This window comes from Labrus bergylta, chromosome 6 (assembly GCF_963930695.1).
Source record: "Labrus bergylta chromosome 6, fLabBer1.1, whole genome shotgun sequence".
In the NCBI taxonomy this organism is placed as follows: Eukaryota; Metazoa; Chordata; class Actinopteri; order Labriformes; family Labridae; genus Labrus; species Labrus bergylta.
In genome coordinates this window covers 19,473,251-19,488,442 of record NC_089200.1, presented here as the reverse complement: position 1 = coordinate 19,488,442, position 15,192 = coordinate 19,473,251, and the positions used below count along the sequence as shown (strand labels likewise).

Here is a 15,192-nt window from a genome sequence, read left to right as displayed (position 1 = left end):
ATTTTCAGCTTAATATGTAGTGTTTCGTGCCAACATATCTGTCTCTTGAGCTGTAAAAAAAAAAAAAAAAAAAAAGAAAAAAAAAAAAGAAAAGAAAAGTCGTCATGTCTGACTCCGCTGTGTAGCCGTGGGACGGGTGTTCAGTGAGCACACTCGTGAGCGCTGGCCCACGCGCTGAGCTCACGGTCCCGTCGGTGACGTCAGTGTCCCCTCTGCGTCCCCCCCGCCCACCCCCTCCTCCTCCTCCTCCTCCTGCCATATATATTCATGCCGGGCAAGATGGCGGCGTTACGGACGAGGTGTTATCGCCAGTGGACATAAACAGGCATTATATTCCAAAAGGAAAGAAAACCGAGACATACACATAAATACACGTGACTGTTCTGTGTGTGTATTCAACGCGCAACTAAGGTCGACGTCTTTTTTTTTTTAAATTTTTTTGTATTTCAACCGGGTTTTTTTTTTCTTCCCCCCCCACACACACACACACACACACACAGACACACACACACACACACACACACACACACACACACACAATGTTCAGGTTGTAGCTCGCTCGCTAACCGACCAGCTGGCTAACAGAGAGCTGTGACGAGCTAACATTAAGCTATCTATCACAGCCGAGCCGCCGCGGAGAGAGTAGGATGGGAGAAAAGCTGGAGCTCAAGCTCAAATCGCCGGTCGGAGCAGAACCTGCTGGTTATCCGTGGCCTTTACCAGTATATGTAAGTGTTAAATTTATAAACTCGCCGCTTTGACATGTGGATTATGCCTCTTGTTTGTGTCTTTGTTAGCTACTTGTCTGCTAACATTGGCTAGTAGAAGGAGCCACATAGCACGCTCGTCCGGTGAATCAGGTCATACTGGTCGTACTGGTGACAGACACGGGGCTATCCGCCAGCTACTATACTGATCGGACATTTCGCTATGTTTTGCCTCCCTGTGTTTCTATAAATGAGTGTTAGAAATCAGAATCTGACACACTACGATACACTGAGTAAAAAAGCTAACAGTACTGAATAGTGACCCCCCCCCCCCCCCTCCTCAGACAGTGACACTCAGTAACAACACATTTTTAAAATTGGAGCTACTTCAGCAGACCATGCTTCTTCTCATCCGAGATCACAGAGTCAGTGTTGGAGTGAAGTACTTGTCTTGGAAATGATTATTTATGTTCACACATGACAAGGTCTATCTTGATTATTTCTGATAGTTATTTCTGATTATCCTCATGTTGATTAGGAACAATGTATTTGTATTTCTGTGTCCAGGTTGCTCCATGTAACATGCATATGAAGGGCTGAATTGCATTCCTCGAGTGCTGTCATAAGGATGATGGAAATCTAATTTTTTTTTTTTTTTTTTGTTAATGTTTTGCCCTGTAGGTCGATAGGTGCATTGGATCCCCTGTCTGTCAGTTTCCCTCAGTGAAAAAGCCATGCTTGCCTTCTTTCAGTTGTATTTCCATGTCGCATCGTGTCAACACGTCACTGGCTCATCACTCTTGACTCTCAGAATAGGAACGGAAAGGGAAGCGGTGACAAGTTTTGTGGTCTTTTTAAAGGTGCACAAATTTGTCTTTCGCTTTATTGGTGAGATAGTAAGTGCCGACAGAAAAAGTTTCAGTTTCTCAGAATGTCTGAAGGGGTATTTCTCAAAAAACTCACCTCCACCCACACTTAACGTAGACTGGCAGTCTGGAGATTTCAATTCTATCTATTAGTTTGTTTATCTCGTCACTGCATTATGAGCTGTGCTAGTTTTTAGTCACTGAGTCATTGCAGCTTCTTGATGTAAAGAGGCGTTCCTCTATGCTTTGGCTGAGTTTGACGCTCCCTTTACACCAGGCCAAAGCCTGATAACACTCGCAGTTCCCCGTGGTGCTGCATTATTATCTCAACCACTTCCTTATGTTATGGTCTGTGAGGATAAACACAAGAGCAGGCATGCCAGGATTTTATACTGTTGAATAAACTGTCGACCTACCTGATGGCTATTTATACTGGGACTAGCTGTCACACACTGAATTAGAAACAGCTGATGGTCCTGCGTGTGGAGTTCTGCTATTCATGAAGCGCTCTCCTCCTGTTTTCAAAGGGAAACACTTCCTCTCTTTTCTCCCCTCCTCTTCTGTCCATATGGTCTACTCTACAGGGAGGAGGGCTGCTTCCTTTCAGCAGTGCTACATTAATAGAATTCAAAAGCGCGTGCCACTATCTGCACAAGTTTATTTTTTCTCAGTCATGTTTTATTGTCAGATTTCACCCTTGTTGAAATACTTTCTGCTAGCCATGTATCCCATGAAATGAAGATTCATTCTTCACTCCCACAGAGCATTAAGACTTCTTATCTCACCCACAGAGCATGAACACAGTGCTGTCTGTGTTTTGATACACACAACATGGCTGTTGTGCTGGCTGTTAAATATAAGGCGTGCTGTTTCTGTAATGTAGCACCCAGAGTGAATCCAATAAAATGCTCTTTCTATTTTTTTCTCTCTCTCTCTCTGCATCTCACACCAGATCCCCACATATGTGCATCTGTAAATGCTTCCATATGAAGAGCACCTCTGCTGTGGTGCAGCTCTTAGTCCATCTGGTTCTGGGTGTGGGCACTAAGCAGGCCCACAGCATTTGAAAGACACTGCAGCTGAAGGGCTAGATGCTCTCCTTTGTACTTAATCTATAACGACACGACTGCAGTTATGTTGTCGAGTTATTGGTCTCTCTACTTATTTGAATTGAGAATTGATTGCAGCAGTAGACCAGAGAAAACAAACGGCTACTGTTTTTTATTTGCTTTTCTGCAGTCATGATTACAGAATTAGTTTTAAGACAGAGCCAGTAGCTTTTTCCTAAAAAAATAAAATGTATTTATTATACAAAAGTAATGCTGCTCAATCTTCACCAATGGGCGTACATGTGTGGCGGTGACTGTGTCTGCAGAGACCTTTTCCCCTGCCTGTATTTTAATGTTTTGATTTGTTTTGGTTGAAACAGGATGTTTCTGCAGGGGGGGGGGGGGCTGGTTTGTTTGTCCCAGCTAATGATAGCACGCAGGTGATTTTAGGAGTGGATGCGATTCAAACTGGCGAACATGACGGACGTGGACATAGCGCCAAGGAAGAGAAAATATAATCACAGTAAAGGGCCTTTTCAATGCACACTGCTCTCAGCGTAACGCCATGCGGATAAGGCTTGTTCCAAAACGAGAGTGAACATTAGGCTGGCTTTCACCTGCAGATGCAGAGTTTGCCTGGTGGTTAGCTTGTGCTAAGTGTGCAGTCGCTTGCATTATAGGTACAAGCAGTAAACATGCTCTCTGTGTCAGTCCTGTGAATGACTGGTGGGGACCTGTTCAGAAAGCAACCCACTTCTAGTCCAGTGACAGCAAGGATCAGCCCCAGACCTCATGACCCCCAACAGGATAAGCATTATAGAGAAAGGATGGATGCCCTGTTAGTTAGTCATATTTTTCTAGTAAGTACACAGGTGTTACATGCAAGTTTGACTTTGTCACTTGGAGCAGAGTGATGTGTATACCCACAATGCAGAACATGTTAGGAGAGATTGACTGAAGAGGAGCAGTCCTATATGCGTCAGTATGCCCACGGTGGGGAGAGAGGAGGGTCTCCTTTTCTTTTTGTTTGACTCTAGCTGCAGACAGTGTTTATTTTTAGCACTCACGCTTTGCTGGTGTTGCTGTGTGCAGTCTTTGTGTGAGCAGGTGACCTCCCCCCACTTCAGCTTCTCATTCCCTTGCTCACAGTCTCTTTCACACACTTGCACGCCTTATATTGCTTCCCTTTTTGAATGTCACACAGTATTGTTCTCATGTTTGTTGAAGACTACTTGAAATGAATGCGGCATACTACCGTAGCAACAGATCCAGCCGTTAGCCTGGCAAAACAGCTGTAAGTCAAACTCTGTGCTGCCAGAAATAGGACCTTTCCTGTTTTGTTTAACAATGCATATTTGAATGTGTGCGCATGCATGTTTGAGCGTTGCCGGAAGTTTGTGTAGAAGTGGCGGGCAGTATTGAGCGGGAAGCTCGAGCTCCAAGCTGGGAGCAGTTAGCTGCTGTGCCAGGCATTAAACAGCTGACTAATACCAGGCTACCCCTCTCTGGCTCCCACTTTCTGTCCCCTCTCGCTTTCACTTTCTTTCCTTTGCACTCTGATTTCTCCTCCTTACTTATTTTCGGTCTTTTCTTTCCCTCCACCAGAGGTTCTCCTTGGCAGTGTGCTGGAGCAGGAAACAGAAAGTGGGTCAGTGGGTCAGCTCAGGCAACAGGCTCGAGCTGGCTGCGCTCTGGGTGTAACTTGACTCCAAGAGCTGCTCAGCACACGCCAGCTGGATTGCTAACTATAGATGCATGAGATCATTATACAGTGAATGATCAGAATACATTTTTTTTAAACATGTTTTGGAGTAGTCCGATAGAGCAAAATCTTGAAATAACTTTATTGATTTCAAAAAAAGTTACTCCTGATGAAAATGAACTCAAAGCCAACAATAGACATGTAGGACTTTATTAACTCTCCTTCACAATAAATGAGCAAATTAATTACTTTGCAGATACATGACAGAAAAAATGTTTTGCCTTTACATTCAAGTTAGAACACAAGATATTTTAAATTTGTTTTATTTAAATATCTTTACCTCGGCTTCCAGTGTGCATTTCCTGTTTGTTGCCCGCTTTCATAAACTGATTTTACCCCTTTTTTTTTGAGTCACATTTTCATGATTGGCGCTTGACTGCTTTCACCTGTACCTTTTTTGCTGATTGAATGATTTAATTCATCAAATCTCTGGATGTTCAGCACACACTGAAACAAACTGAACAAATGTCCGCGGCGGCAGCTGCTGCTCCCAAACATCAAAACCATAATGACTTTGCAGTGAACTATTGTTTCGCCCAGCGTTTAGTCCTGATCACTGAGGTTGGTCGTTCTGTATCAAAGGAGAACACCGTGGAAAAATCTGAATTGTCTTTAGACGTTTTAACTCGCGTTACACTTTGAACCAACTGTGGTGAAGTGACAACGGCTCCCAGCACCAGCTACTTGTTTTTAGCATTGGATCTCGCTTGCCAAGACTGCTAACACAATTTCTGCTCCGATCATACAGACAACAGACCGTTTGCTGTGAAGGCTGTCTGATTCTCACACACACTTAAAGAGACCTTACCAGCCTTAAAGTGGACATCCACAGGCTTTCTGCATTTTTTTTTTACTGATTTTTCTAACCCAGCTATGTCTCCCCTTCTGTTATCCTCCTCAATTGTTTTGATTTCCATATTAATGACACACACAGCAAATCTGCCAATTCCTGAATCTACTTCATTGCTTCAAGTTCATACAACATTTCCCCACCCACAGCCGTGGTCACATTCTGGACTGGGTCTGCACCACTATTTTTACAATCCATCAACTATCCAGTCCAAACCTCAACATCTCCCACCATCTGGCTTTAACTATGGACACTGATATCCCTATTCCCACTCCAAAACAAAAACACAAACGCTCCATCAGAAACCTCAAATCAGACTCTCCCTCTGCTCTTAGGACCTCTATCACCAGCAAAATCCCTGCCTTCCTCCTGTCTTGATCAACTGACTCCCATCAAAGGCAAAGCTGTCTCATTCACACTCCACCCTGGTACACTCCTGAACTCAATTGATTATTTTCTGCCTCCTCCAACCACAAGGCTCTCTTTTCTACAACGAAGAGTGGAGTAACGGATCACAAATCCCACGGTTCGGAATCGGATCACGGATTTTGATTACGGCTCAGATCGGTTTTTCAAATCAACCAAAAAGAAAAAATACATTTATGATATAACTTCTCCCCTGTGTCCTTAATTGTACTGTCCACCTCCACCACAGGCATGAAAAGCTCCACCAGCATTCTTAACCCCACCACTCGTAACAACGATCATCAACGCCTCCCTCAGCTCCAGTTCAGTCCCCCAAACACTGAAATTGGCAATCTTGCAATCATTTTTGACAGCCACTTTTCCTTTGATCAACACGTCACCAGGCTCACTAGAACTGCCTTCTTCCACCTTCATTAAATAGCCCGCCTCCACCATTACTTCAATTCTCTGCTGCTTATCACATCCAGACTGAACTACTGCAACAACATCCTTTACAGCGCATCATCCAAAGTCCTTTTATGAAGTCCCATGCATCCAGAGCTGCACGTCTGCTCACCCGCTCCTGTGACCATTTCACCCCTCTTCGATGGCTCCATGTCCCTTACTGTATCCAATTAAAATTCCTTCCGCTCACTCACAAAGCCTTCATCACCAGGCCCACTGCTACTGTACTGACCTCCTCCACTGTCACACTGCTTCCTGTAGCCTCTATTTGTCTAATGCCAAACTTTTGTCTCCACCATTTAGAACCAAACCTGGCGGGACAGAGCATTCTCCATAGCTTACTCTTCCCCCTGGGACGTACTCCACAAATATATTTAAGACTACACTGACCCATCCACATTCTAACCATTACTCAAGACTCACCTTTCCAAACAAGCTTTTTTATTGTGCTTGTGCTCAGTGTTTTGATGTGTCGTTTATATTTAATGTATTTGACCTGTGTGTGTGTAATGTTGCAATGTTTGTTACTTTGTTCCAACATTATGTTGTTTTAACTTTTATCTTTGTACAGTGTCTTTGAGTACTTGGCAAAGGCTTTATTCATAAAGGCATTATTATTATTTCACAATTAAGAGTAGTTCACTGCTGATTTTTGCCACAAAGATGGAGATCCCAAATTTTTAGTTTCCTCGGAAATCCACCATCGTATACTTTTTTGTGTTAATAAATCCACATGGTAGTCAGGGTGGGCACTATAGCCAAAATCTTCCATCAAGGTTGTTGTATTTTTTATCACTGTGATGGTGACTATAAAAAATATAAACTGTACTTCATCATATTTCATTTCCAATTTGCTTTTCAGTATGAAATAGCGTACAAAAATAGAGCTGCCTCAAATGAGACTGCCTTTTAGTGATTGAAAAATGAATCCAACTAAAATCCCCAAACTTAAACTCTTGAAACTCTTGAAGTTCAGGCTTCTGTTTCCATTTATTCTTACATTGTTGCCTTACACAAAATCACCTGCTTATCATCCATCAGTCTGTCCGTCTTTCTGGATCAATATCAGACAAGTATTATACTTTATTTCTGTGCTTTATTTTCATTTCACATCGAATGATCAGAGAAATAGTAAAACCAGAGTCAAGCTGAGATGTATTCTGGCAAGAGTGACAGGAAGGTGGTCCATTTATGTGGCCCAGGACACATTAGTGTACACACTTCTGAAAGACTATGACGGTGTGTGTCCTAGCCCCCCTGTGAATGCGGCTTGAATGATCAGATCTTGTTTCTTTAGACTCATAAATAAATACAACTCTATAAAATTCCAGAATTATGTTCTGAGAAAATACTATTTCAGCTTCAAATGTTCTCGGGTGAAATTGCTTCTCCTGCTTTAAATTTTAACTTCATTCACCTCCTCCATGTCTTCTACCAATGTTGTTAGATCTGTAAGATGTTACTATATTAACTGGATAAATCAATCCTAATAGTTGGTCCTCACACTGCGGTCACATTAGTGTAAAATTCCGTTTTTGTTTCTCTTGGTCTTAGTTTTAAATTAATGTCTTCTTCTAATCTTTCAAATCTTCATGTTCTGTTTTGTGCTACCTGGTTGGTATCAATCTGATATTGATTTGGGCTTCCTACACTCAGTGACCAGTTAATGAGTTGTCTGTACTGTAGCCGTGCAGTGTAATAAACACTTCTGCAATGAAGCCAAACATCATAAAGGCTTAAAGACTTATGTTGTGTCTATTTTTAAAAGTGATGGTTCAACTTGAGGGTTCATTTTGAAAGCTGTTTTGCTCTTAAAGTAAATGAGTCATACTGAGAGTTGTTTTATATTTGTGTCTGTTTTCAGGATAAACACCATGATGCAGCTCATGAAATCATCGAGACCATCCGGTAAGTGAACTTTACCACATGTACTCTCCCACATTCACACAGACTCTAAGTGACTCTGTCAGTTGTATGATATGGTGATGGTGGTGGTAGATGGTGATACATGTGCTTTCTCTAGGTGGGTGTGTGAGGAGATTCCAGACCTCAAACTGGCGATGGAAAACTACGTTCTCATTGACTATGATACCAAGAGGTGAGCTAACCCTCTGTTTGTGTTAATGATTCTGAAAAACAAACAGATACACAACACAGGACATAGGTGTATTATTATGACTTGAACAATTTCATCCAGTAATGTGTCATACTTTACTCCTGAATCAAACAGCCTGCGTGTCTGAATTTAGATGAGGTTTGTTTATTGCTAAAAATGTTTTGTGAAGTCAAGAATAGTCACATACTGTATATGTTCAGTCATAGGTGTGAGACTGATAAGTTTGAGTTCATTTATTACAAAACAATTAATTGATTTGATGTCTTCTAAATCTCACAGCTTTGAGAGTATGCAGAGACTGTGTGACAAGTACAACAGAGCCATTGACAGCATTCACCAGCTGGTGAGTCCACATGGGTTACGTTTCTGTTTTGTGAATGTGAAAACACATTTCACTTTATGTTAACACTACATTTTCTTACTGCGTGTATATGAGTATTCCTTTAAAGCTTTGCCATACATGACTAAACACTGCTTTACATGACTAATATAATATATCTTATATACGTATATTAATATATCCATTTAGAATTAATTATTTTTTCCAAGATGATGAAATAAGTTCAAGTAGTATATACGTATGGAATCTACATTTGAATCTTAAATATGCAATATTTTTGTTTGTCCTTCTGTCCAATACCACTGATTATATCGGCCATTGATGGATGGTAAATAAAACGTGCCTTGATTTGATTCTTTTTTTGTTAATAAATATATCTTCCCATATTCCAGTGGAAGGGGACAACTCAGCCAATGAAGCTGAACAAGCGTCCTTCAAACGGGCTGCTGAGACACATCCTGCAGCAGGTGTACAACCACTCAGTGACCGACCCAGAGAAGCTCAACAACTACGAGCCCTTCTCCCCTGAGGTGTACGGAGAAACCTCTTTCGACCTGGTGTCTCAGATCATCGACGAGATGGAAATGATGGAAGACGACACCTTTGTTGACCTCGGCAGTGGTAAGTCTGTGTTATTTTAGGATGTTGAACCGAGAATTGATCCAACTCTGCCTTAACATAGTACCGCAAATGCCGCTGTGTAGTGAAAAATAAAATAAAAAATTGAACGCAGGAACAAGGAAGCTTAGCAGCCAACATTTATTTTGAGTAAGAAATGAACCCTTTGTGTCTGTTTTGCAGGAGTGGGACAGGTGGTGCTACAGGTTGCAGCAGCAACCAACTGTAAACACTACTTCGGTGTAGAGAAAGCAGACACTCCATCTACCTATGCAGAGGTAACTATAGAAATATCAGTTCATCCTTTCATTATTACCACCCACACAAGCAACAATATACACAGAGAACTAAATATCGTTAACAATGGAATTGTAAGTAACGCTTTATGAGTACGTTATGTGGTGATTGAGATATTTGACAACAATTTAAGTGGTTTAATAAAAAAGATTTCAGTTCACTGTTGTGAACATCGTGCATGAATAGTTAAAGCTAACTGCCTGCCAGTCATTAGAAATGCTTTGCGTTAATTACTCAAGAAAAAGAGGAAGCTTTCAATCATGCTGGATTCATAAACATGCTACCTTGTGCACCAACAATTGGCAGCAGGATGCATTGACTGGCCCATCCTTCACTTTATTGCAGCCTCAGGAAGAAAAGACAAACCTTTTTTGAATACTTTTCTTTTTCTTTCAGACTATGGATAAAGAGTTTAAAAAGTGGATGAAATGGTATGGGAAGAAACATGGGGAGTACACAGTAAGTTGACTCTAAGTGAAGAACATTTCTTTATACTGCACAACGATTATTATTGTGTGTTCTGCAGATCCAAAGTAGTTCTGCAGATCCAAAGTTTACTAGTACTTCCTCTGCTCCGTGTCTTTCAGCTGGAGAAAGGGGACTTTCTGTCTGAAGAGTGGAGGGAAAGGATCGCCACCACAAGGTGATATCAAAAAGAACATGTTGACCCTCTGGAGGACACTATTTCCACTTTTCCTATTAAAGATGAATTAGTGTCCATTTGTTAGTTGGAGTGGTCATCAGTATAGAGAACATTGTTCATCATTCAGATGCATCCATATCATCAGAACTTTCCTTTAACTCAAGTGTTTCTCTCACTAATGATTTTCATGTAAACAATGGTCAAATTGTTTTACAGCAAACCCCTGGGTCTAAAATATGTCTCTCTGTTTGTTTTGCAGTATTATTTTTGTGAATAACTTTGCCTTTGGTCCAGAGGTTGATCACCAGCTGAAGGAGCGCTTTGCTAACATGAAGGAAGGTTGGTATTGTTCAGCTTATCATGACACATATTATTAAGTTAGATTTTTTGGGCCTTTTATTGGATAGGACAGCTGAGACGTTAAGAGAAGAGAGCAGGGGATAACATGCACCAAAGGGCCGAGGACAGATTGTAATCCACAGCCGCTGTGATGAGGACTATAACCTCTGCACATAAACGCTAGGCTGTTCATCACCTCTCGATTATGAAATAGTTTTCGTATCACAAGTTGTCCAATATGACCATAGGTAGCTCAGGTTTAGCTAAAAATTGCTTCTCTATATTTACTTAAATATTACTTAGACAACGACTCTACCAACTGAGCCAGAGCGGTGAGCACCACAAACAGCTGCGCAGTCAATCAAATCTAGGCTGACTTGAGGCTATTTAAGGAACAAAGAAGTCTTGCATCCAAAATAAGTTACCTGATAGAGGTGTGCTGCTTACAAGGACAGACATATCAAATTTTTCTATAATACAATCAGATGAAGTACTGATGGGATTCTCATGCCATGGTTCCCTTAAACCTCAAAAGTATGGTATGTTAATTTTCTACTGTTAATGAGCTGCAACAAAAGGAGCCTTTTTATATTATCGCGGGAGATACGAGATCAAAGGGTGTAAAGAAAGCTTTTGTATAGCGGGTGCTAACAGCCTTTGATTCAGACCACAGTCCTGTTAGTTTGTTGTTAGTTTTTCACAGTCCTGTTAGTTCTTTATAGGAAACATTTGGGCCTTCTGTTCGTAGCGCTGAGAGTAACAGCCTGACTCCCTGGGAAAGATATTTATTCAGCTGTTTTAATTGGAGATTAAATTAACAATGGGTGACGGTATCCAGTAACCACTACGTCTTGGCCTTTGACCTTTTGATCTTACAGCCTCACTATGTTCTTTTATTTTCAGTTTTAAATTATTACGAGAACAACATGACTGATTCTGTAGGATTACTGTCTTTAATTTAAATACTGATTGTTTCTTTTGATGATTTCTTTCAATGTTTACAAAAAGCATTAATTCATTTGTCTTTTTTTTCCAGGCGGGAAAATTGTATCCTCCAAACCTTTTGCACCTTTAAATTTTAGAATTAATAGTCGAAACTTGAGTGGTAAGTACCAGAATCAGTTAAAAATCTGATTTGTATTTTGTAATGCTTGTGCATACTTTTGACAAAGGGGTCTGTTATTTCTCTCTGTCCTGCAGATATTGGCACAATAATGCGTGTGGTGGAGCTCTCTCCGCTCAGGGGCTCGGTGTCCTGGACTGGGAAGCCAGTTTCCTACTACCTGCATACCATAGACCGCACCATAGTAAGGAGGATCACTTGAGTGCAGAGATTAGAATTTGTCTTGACAGCTTGATAAAATAAAAATGCTAAATGGCTGCTGAAGCAGCAGAAGCAAATCATATATTTCAGTCTCGATGTAATTAAAGACCAAGAGTTATCTAAACTCAAGAGAGAGGCTGCTGTTCTAACAGCTGGTATGATTGTAATGAGTAGTCAGTCCCATGAGTAGACAATCTCAGCAGAGGACACGGGTCAACCCTAGATAACACTGATGTGTTTTTGTATTTCGTTACTGGATAAAGTAATCACTAGTTATCATTCGGAATCCCTGTAAGAGAGCTGCAAGTCTGCCTTTGATATGCCAGTGACAGCTTTCTTCTGTGTAACCACCTCAAGTAGATCTGCCTGTGGGTACCACAGTAAAAAGGAACACGTGCTTTGGTGTTGTAAGTCAGTTGACGTTTACTTTTAGGAAAAAGTAAACACTGCTTATGAAAGATATTGATTACTTTTCCAAAAAAACAGGTCATATGGTATCAAGTGAACCCTAGTATATTTGTTTATAATGGCATTTCTAAAACAATATGGAATAAATGGAAAAAAGTAAATCTGATTGTTAAAGTTGAAATAAAATGTATTGTGTATGAACTTGGTTTTTAAAGTGGCCCTTGATGTTATCTAATGTAAATATTAAACTAGCTCCTGTTTTCCCTGTCTTGTCTTTCAGCTTGAAAACTATTTTGCAAGTCTCAAAAATCCTAAACTCAGGGTAAGTCATGTCATCTTCCTGTATTAGATATATAGTTTGTGCTTTATATATATTTCTGTATAAATCCATTCATTTGGCTCATCATCTTATAACAGGAGGAGCAAGAGGCAGCTAGGCGACGTCTGCAGAAGGATACAAAGGACAGTAAAAGCAACAGCACCACGCCCACAAAACCCAAGGAACAAAACAAGGTAGAATATGCTCATGTTTACAAGACTTCATGTGGGACGCATCTCCTACATTTTCCTACAATTGTGTGCCTTTTTGTCACAGTTTTTCTTCTCACTGATATACTTCATACACCTGTGTGTGAGTTGAATGTATCCTGTGTGTTTGTCCCTGTCTTTAACAGCAGGACTCCTGTGGTGAGGACGAGCGTCCTTCTTTGGTGACAGTGGTCAAGCCCCCCCCAAAACCCAGAAGAGCTCGACTCCTGACCAAAGGTCGCAAGTTGAACAACAAGAAACGAGGTCGACCCAAGAAAGCTGCCCCAGCTGCTGAGAAGAAAAATAAGAAGAACCAGAGCGCTTTGGATTTGCTGCATGCCAAGACCCTTTCTGCAGCACCCACTCAGGGTCAGATGGCACACAAAAACACATGCACAACTCTGTAGATGTTACCTTATAATGGGACTGATGTCTTCTTTAAATATACACTGAATAGTTTGTCTGAATATGGGTCTTATGTGTACAGATGCATACCGGCCACCTCTGAGTCCCTTCTACCAGCTACCTCCCAAGGTCCAGCACTATCCCTCTAGTCAACTGCTGCTGAGCCCGACTCCTCCTGCTCTGCAACAACTGCTCGGTGAGATAATGAAGTCTAAGTAACATTGCTAATCAGCTTTAGAACATTTTTGGGAAGTTGTGGATATTATACCAGATCCTGTTCAAGTCTTTATGCAAAACAACATTGACTATAATCTATTGGGAGCAATAAGCATGGCAGACTTAATGACACTTAAGAGTTTTACCAGGGGCCGAATTTCAGCCAGTTCACAAAAAAATGTGCATAATCTCTGGCACTGCAAGCCCCATGATTGGCTAGCTAGAATCCTTCCTCTGGTTAAGTAATGTTCTTAGAGATAACTGACATCACTTCTAACACCAAAAATGTAGTGTACAGAAAATATTATAATGGAAGGAATAGTTTAAGCTTTTTTTTTTAAACTGCCAAATCTGATTAAACTGACCAATTGTAGTCCGCCACAGCCCTTGCCTTCACTTTGAAATCATCATAATGTAAGTAATGTATTGATAGGAGCCTATTTTATAAATGTCAAGTTAGAAGGGCAGACACAAAGCCTGTTCAGATACAGCAACACTATAACCCTTTTCACACATACGGAAATCTCCTGAAAAACTCCAGAGATTTCCAGGAGGAGCTGTATGTGTGAACGCAACAGCCAAATTTTTTACTCCGATATTACCCGGAGTTTATCCTGCCAGACCCCTAGTATTTTTTCCGCAGATAATCTGGAGGAGCTGATGTCTGAATGCGGCCGAATATACTCCGGAGATTTTCACTTTCAGCCAATAGGAAGAGAATGACGTTTATATAGTGACCGGCTAAAGTGTCTGCGCGCGACCACTACGATCTCCGTGCATGTAATTAAACGGCTGCATTATGTTTTCTGTTCGTCAGTATGTTGTTCTCCTCTCTTTTGTGGATGTTGTCATTCCATTGGATTACACATAGCATTGATATAAAGGCAAATATTCTCATTATAACGTCGTGTAGCAGACTCTGTTGCTACTTCCGCGTTGTTTATTTACGTCACGTCTTACCTCAGGAAATCCCCCGAGCCCCCTCCCCTCTGACAGGGAAAGTCCCCCGCTGTGAGGAGCATATGTGAACAGCTAGTCGGTAGAATCTCCGGAGAAGTCCTCCTGTAAATATCTAGATATTATCCGGAGTGCATATGTGAAAACGTCTTATGACTGTTATTGCCCTAACATGAAGTAATCTCTCCTCTTTTTATTGCTCTCTTGCTCCCTTTCTGCCCCACACCTACATTTTTTTACAGATAACATCAAAGTTCAATACCTGCAGTTCATGACCTACATGAAGACTCCCCAGTACTACTCCAACCTGCAGCAGCTTTTAGATCAGGAGAAGGTAATTCAAACTGCCATTACACTCTTTCCTGGTTTTCTACTGCAGCAGCTTTCTTAAACTTTTCACTACCTTATAATTCCAACACATTTTAGTTGGCATGTACTCAAGCACATATCTACGTAAAAGATGATCTAAAAGAAAGTCATGATGAAAATCATATTCTGATCTGCATTCTTGTATTCCTTTCTGTATCTAGCAAAAACACAGGGACCTCTCAGGACAGGCAGAGCAGCTCCACTCGGTCTGTCAGACTCACAAGGACAAGATCAAAGGCCTCTTTCAGACCAAACTAGACGAGGTGTGAACATCTGCTACTTTTTCTCTCTCTGTGTCAAGCTGTAAACACAGTCAACACAATTACCTCTTATAAAAGTGTCATTAACATTTGTTCACTTTGAAGAAATTCAGTAGTTCTATGATTCTATTCTATGATTATCGCTTAAATAGATTTAAATGAAGGACAGCCTAAATGGCTTCATTTCCATTTATATCCCATTTGTAAATGACAGCGTTAAAACAGACAGTAAAACACAAGTTCAACATTTCTGACAGAGAGCATACAA

General features: G+C 41.0%; 1 protein-coding gene across 3 annotated transcripts in view; it reads left to right on the top strand.

The window, feature by feature from the left end:
• The first annotated feature begins 92 nt into the window (after positions 1-92).
• dot1l (DOT1-like histone H3K79 methyltransferase) overlaps positions 93-15,192 on the top strand; it is a 29,575-nt gene continuing 14,475 nt past the window's right edge. Inside the window, exons 1-17 of one of the 3 annotated variants that reach the window (XM_020632063.3) lie at positions 93-728; positions 7,969-8,012; positions 8,128-8,202; positions 8,500-8,563; positions 8,953-9,181; positions 9,362-9,456; positions 9,872-9,934; positions 10,063-10,118; positions 10,378-10,457; positions 11,494-11,562; positions 11,658-11,764; positions 12,470-12,511; positions 12,607-12,702; positions 12,864-13,086; positions 13,205-13,318; positions 14,538-14,629; positions 14,826-14,927. In XM_020632063.3, coding sequence (XP_020487719.1) covers positions 648-728; positions 7,969-8,012; positions 8,128-8,202; positions 8,500-8,563; positions 8,953-9,181; positions 9,362-9,456; positions 9,872-9,934; positions 10,063-10,118; positions 10,378-10,457; positions 11,494-11,562; positions 11,658-11,764; positions 12,470-12,511; positions 12,607-12,702; positions 12,864-13,086; positions 13,205-13,318; positions 14,538-14,629; positions 14,826-14,927 — 1,632 coding nt within the window. In that variant the 5' untranslated portion in view covers positions 93-647. The remainder of the gene's footprint in view (positions 729-7,968; positions 8,013-8,127; positions 8,203-8,499; positions 8,564-8,952; positions 9,182-9,361; positions 9,457-9,871; positions 9,935-10,062; positions 10,119-10,377; positions 10,458-11,493; positions 11,563-11,657; positions 11,765-12,469; positions 12,512-12,606; positions 12,703-12,863; positions 13,087-13,204; positions 13,319-14,537; positions 14,630-14,825; positions 14,928-15,192) is intronic. The other 2 variants (XM_065955937.1, XM_065955936.1) reach the window with 2 other exon arrangements.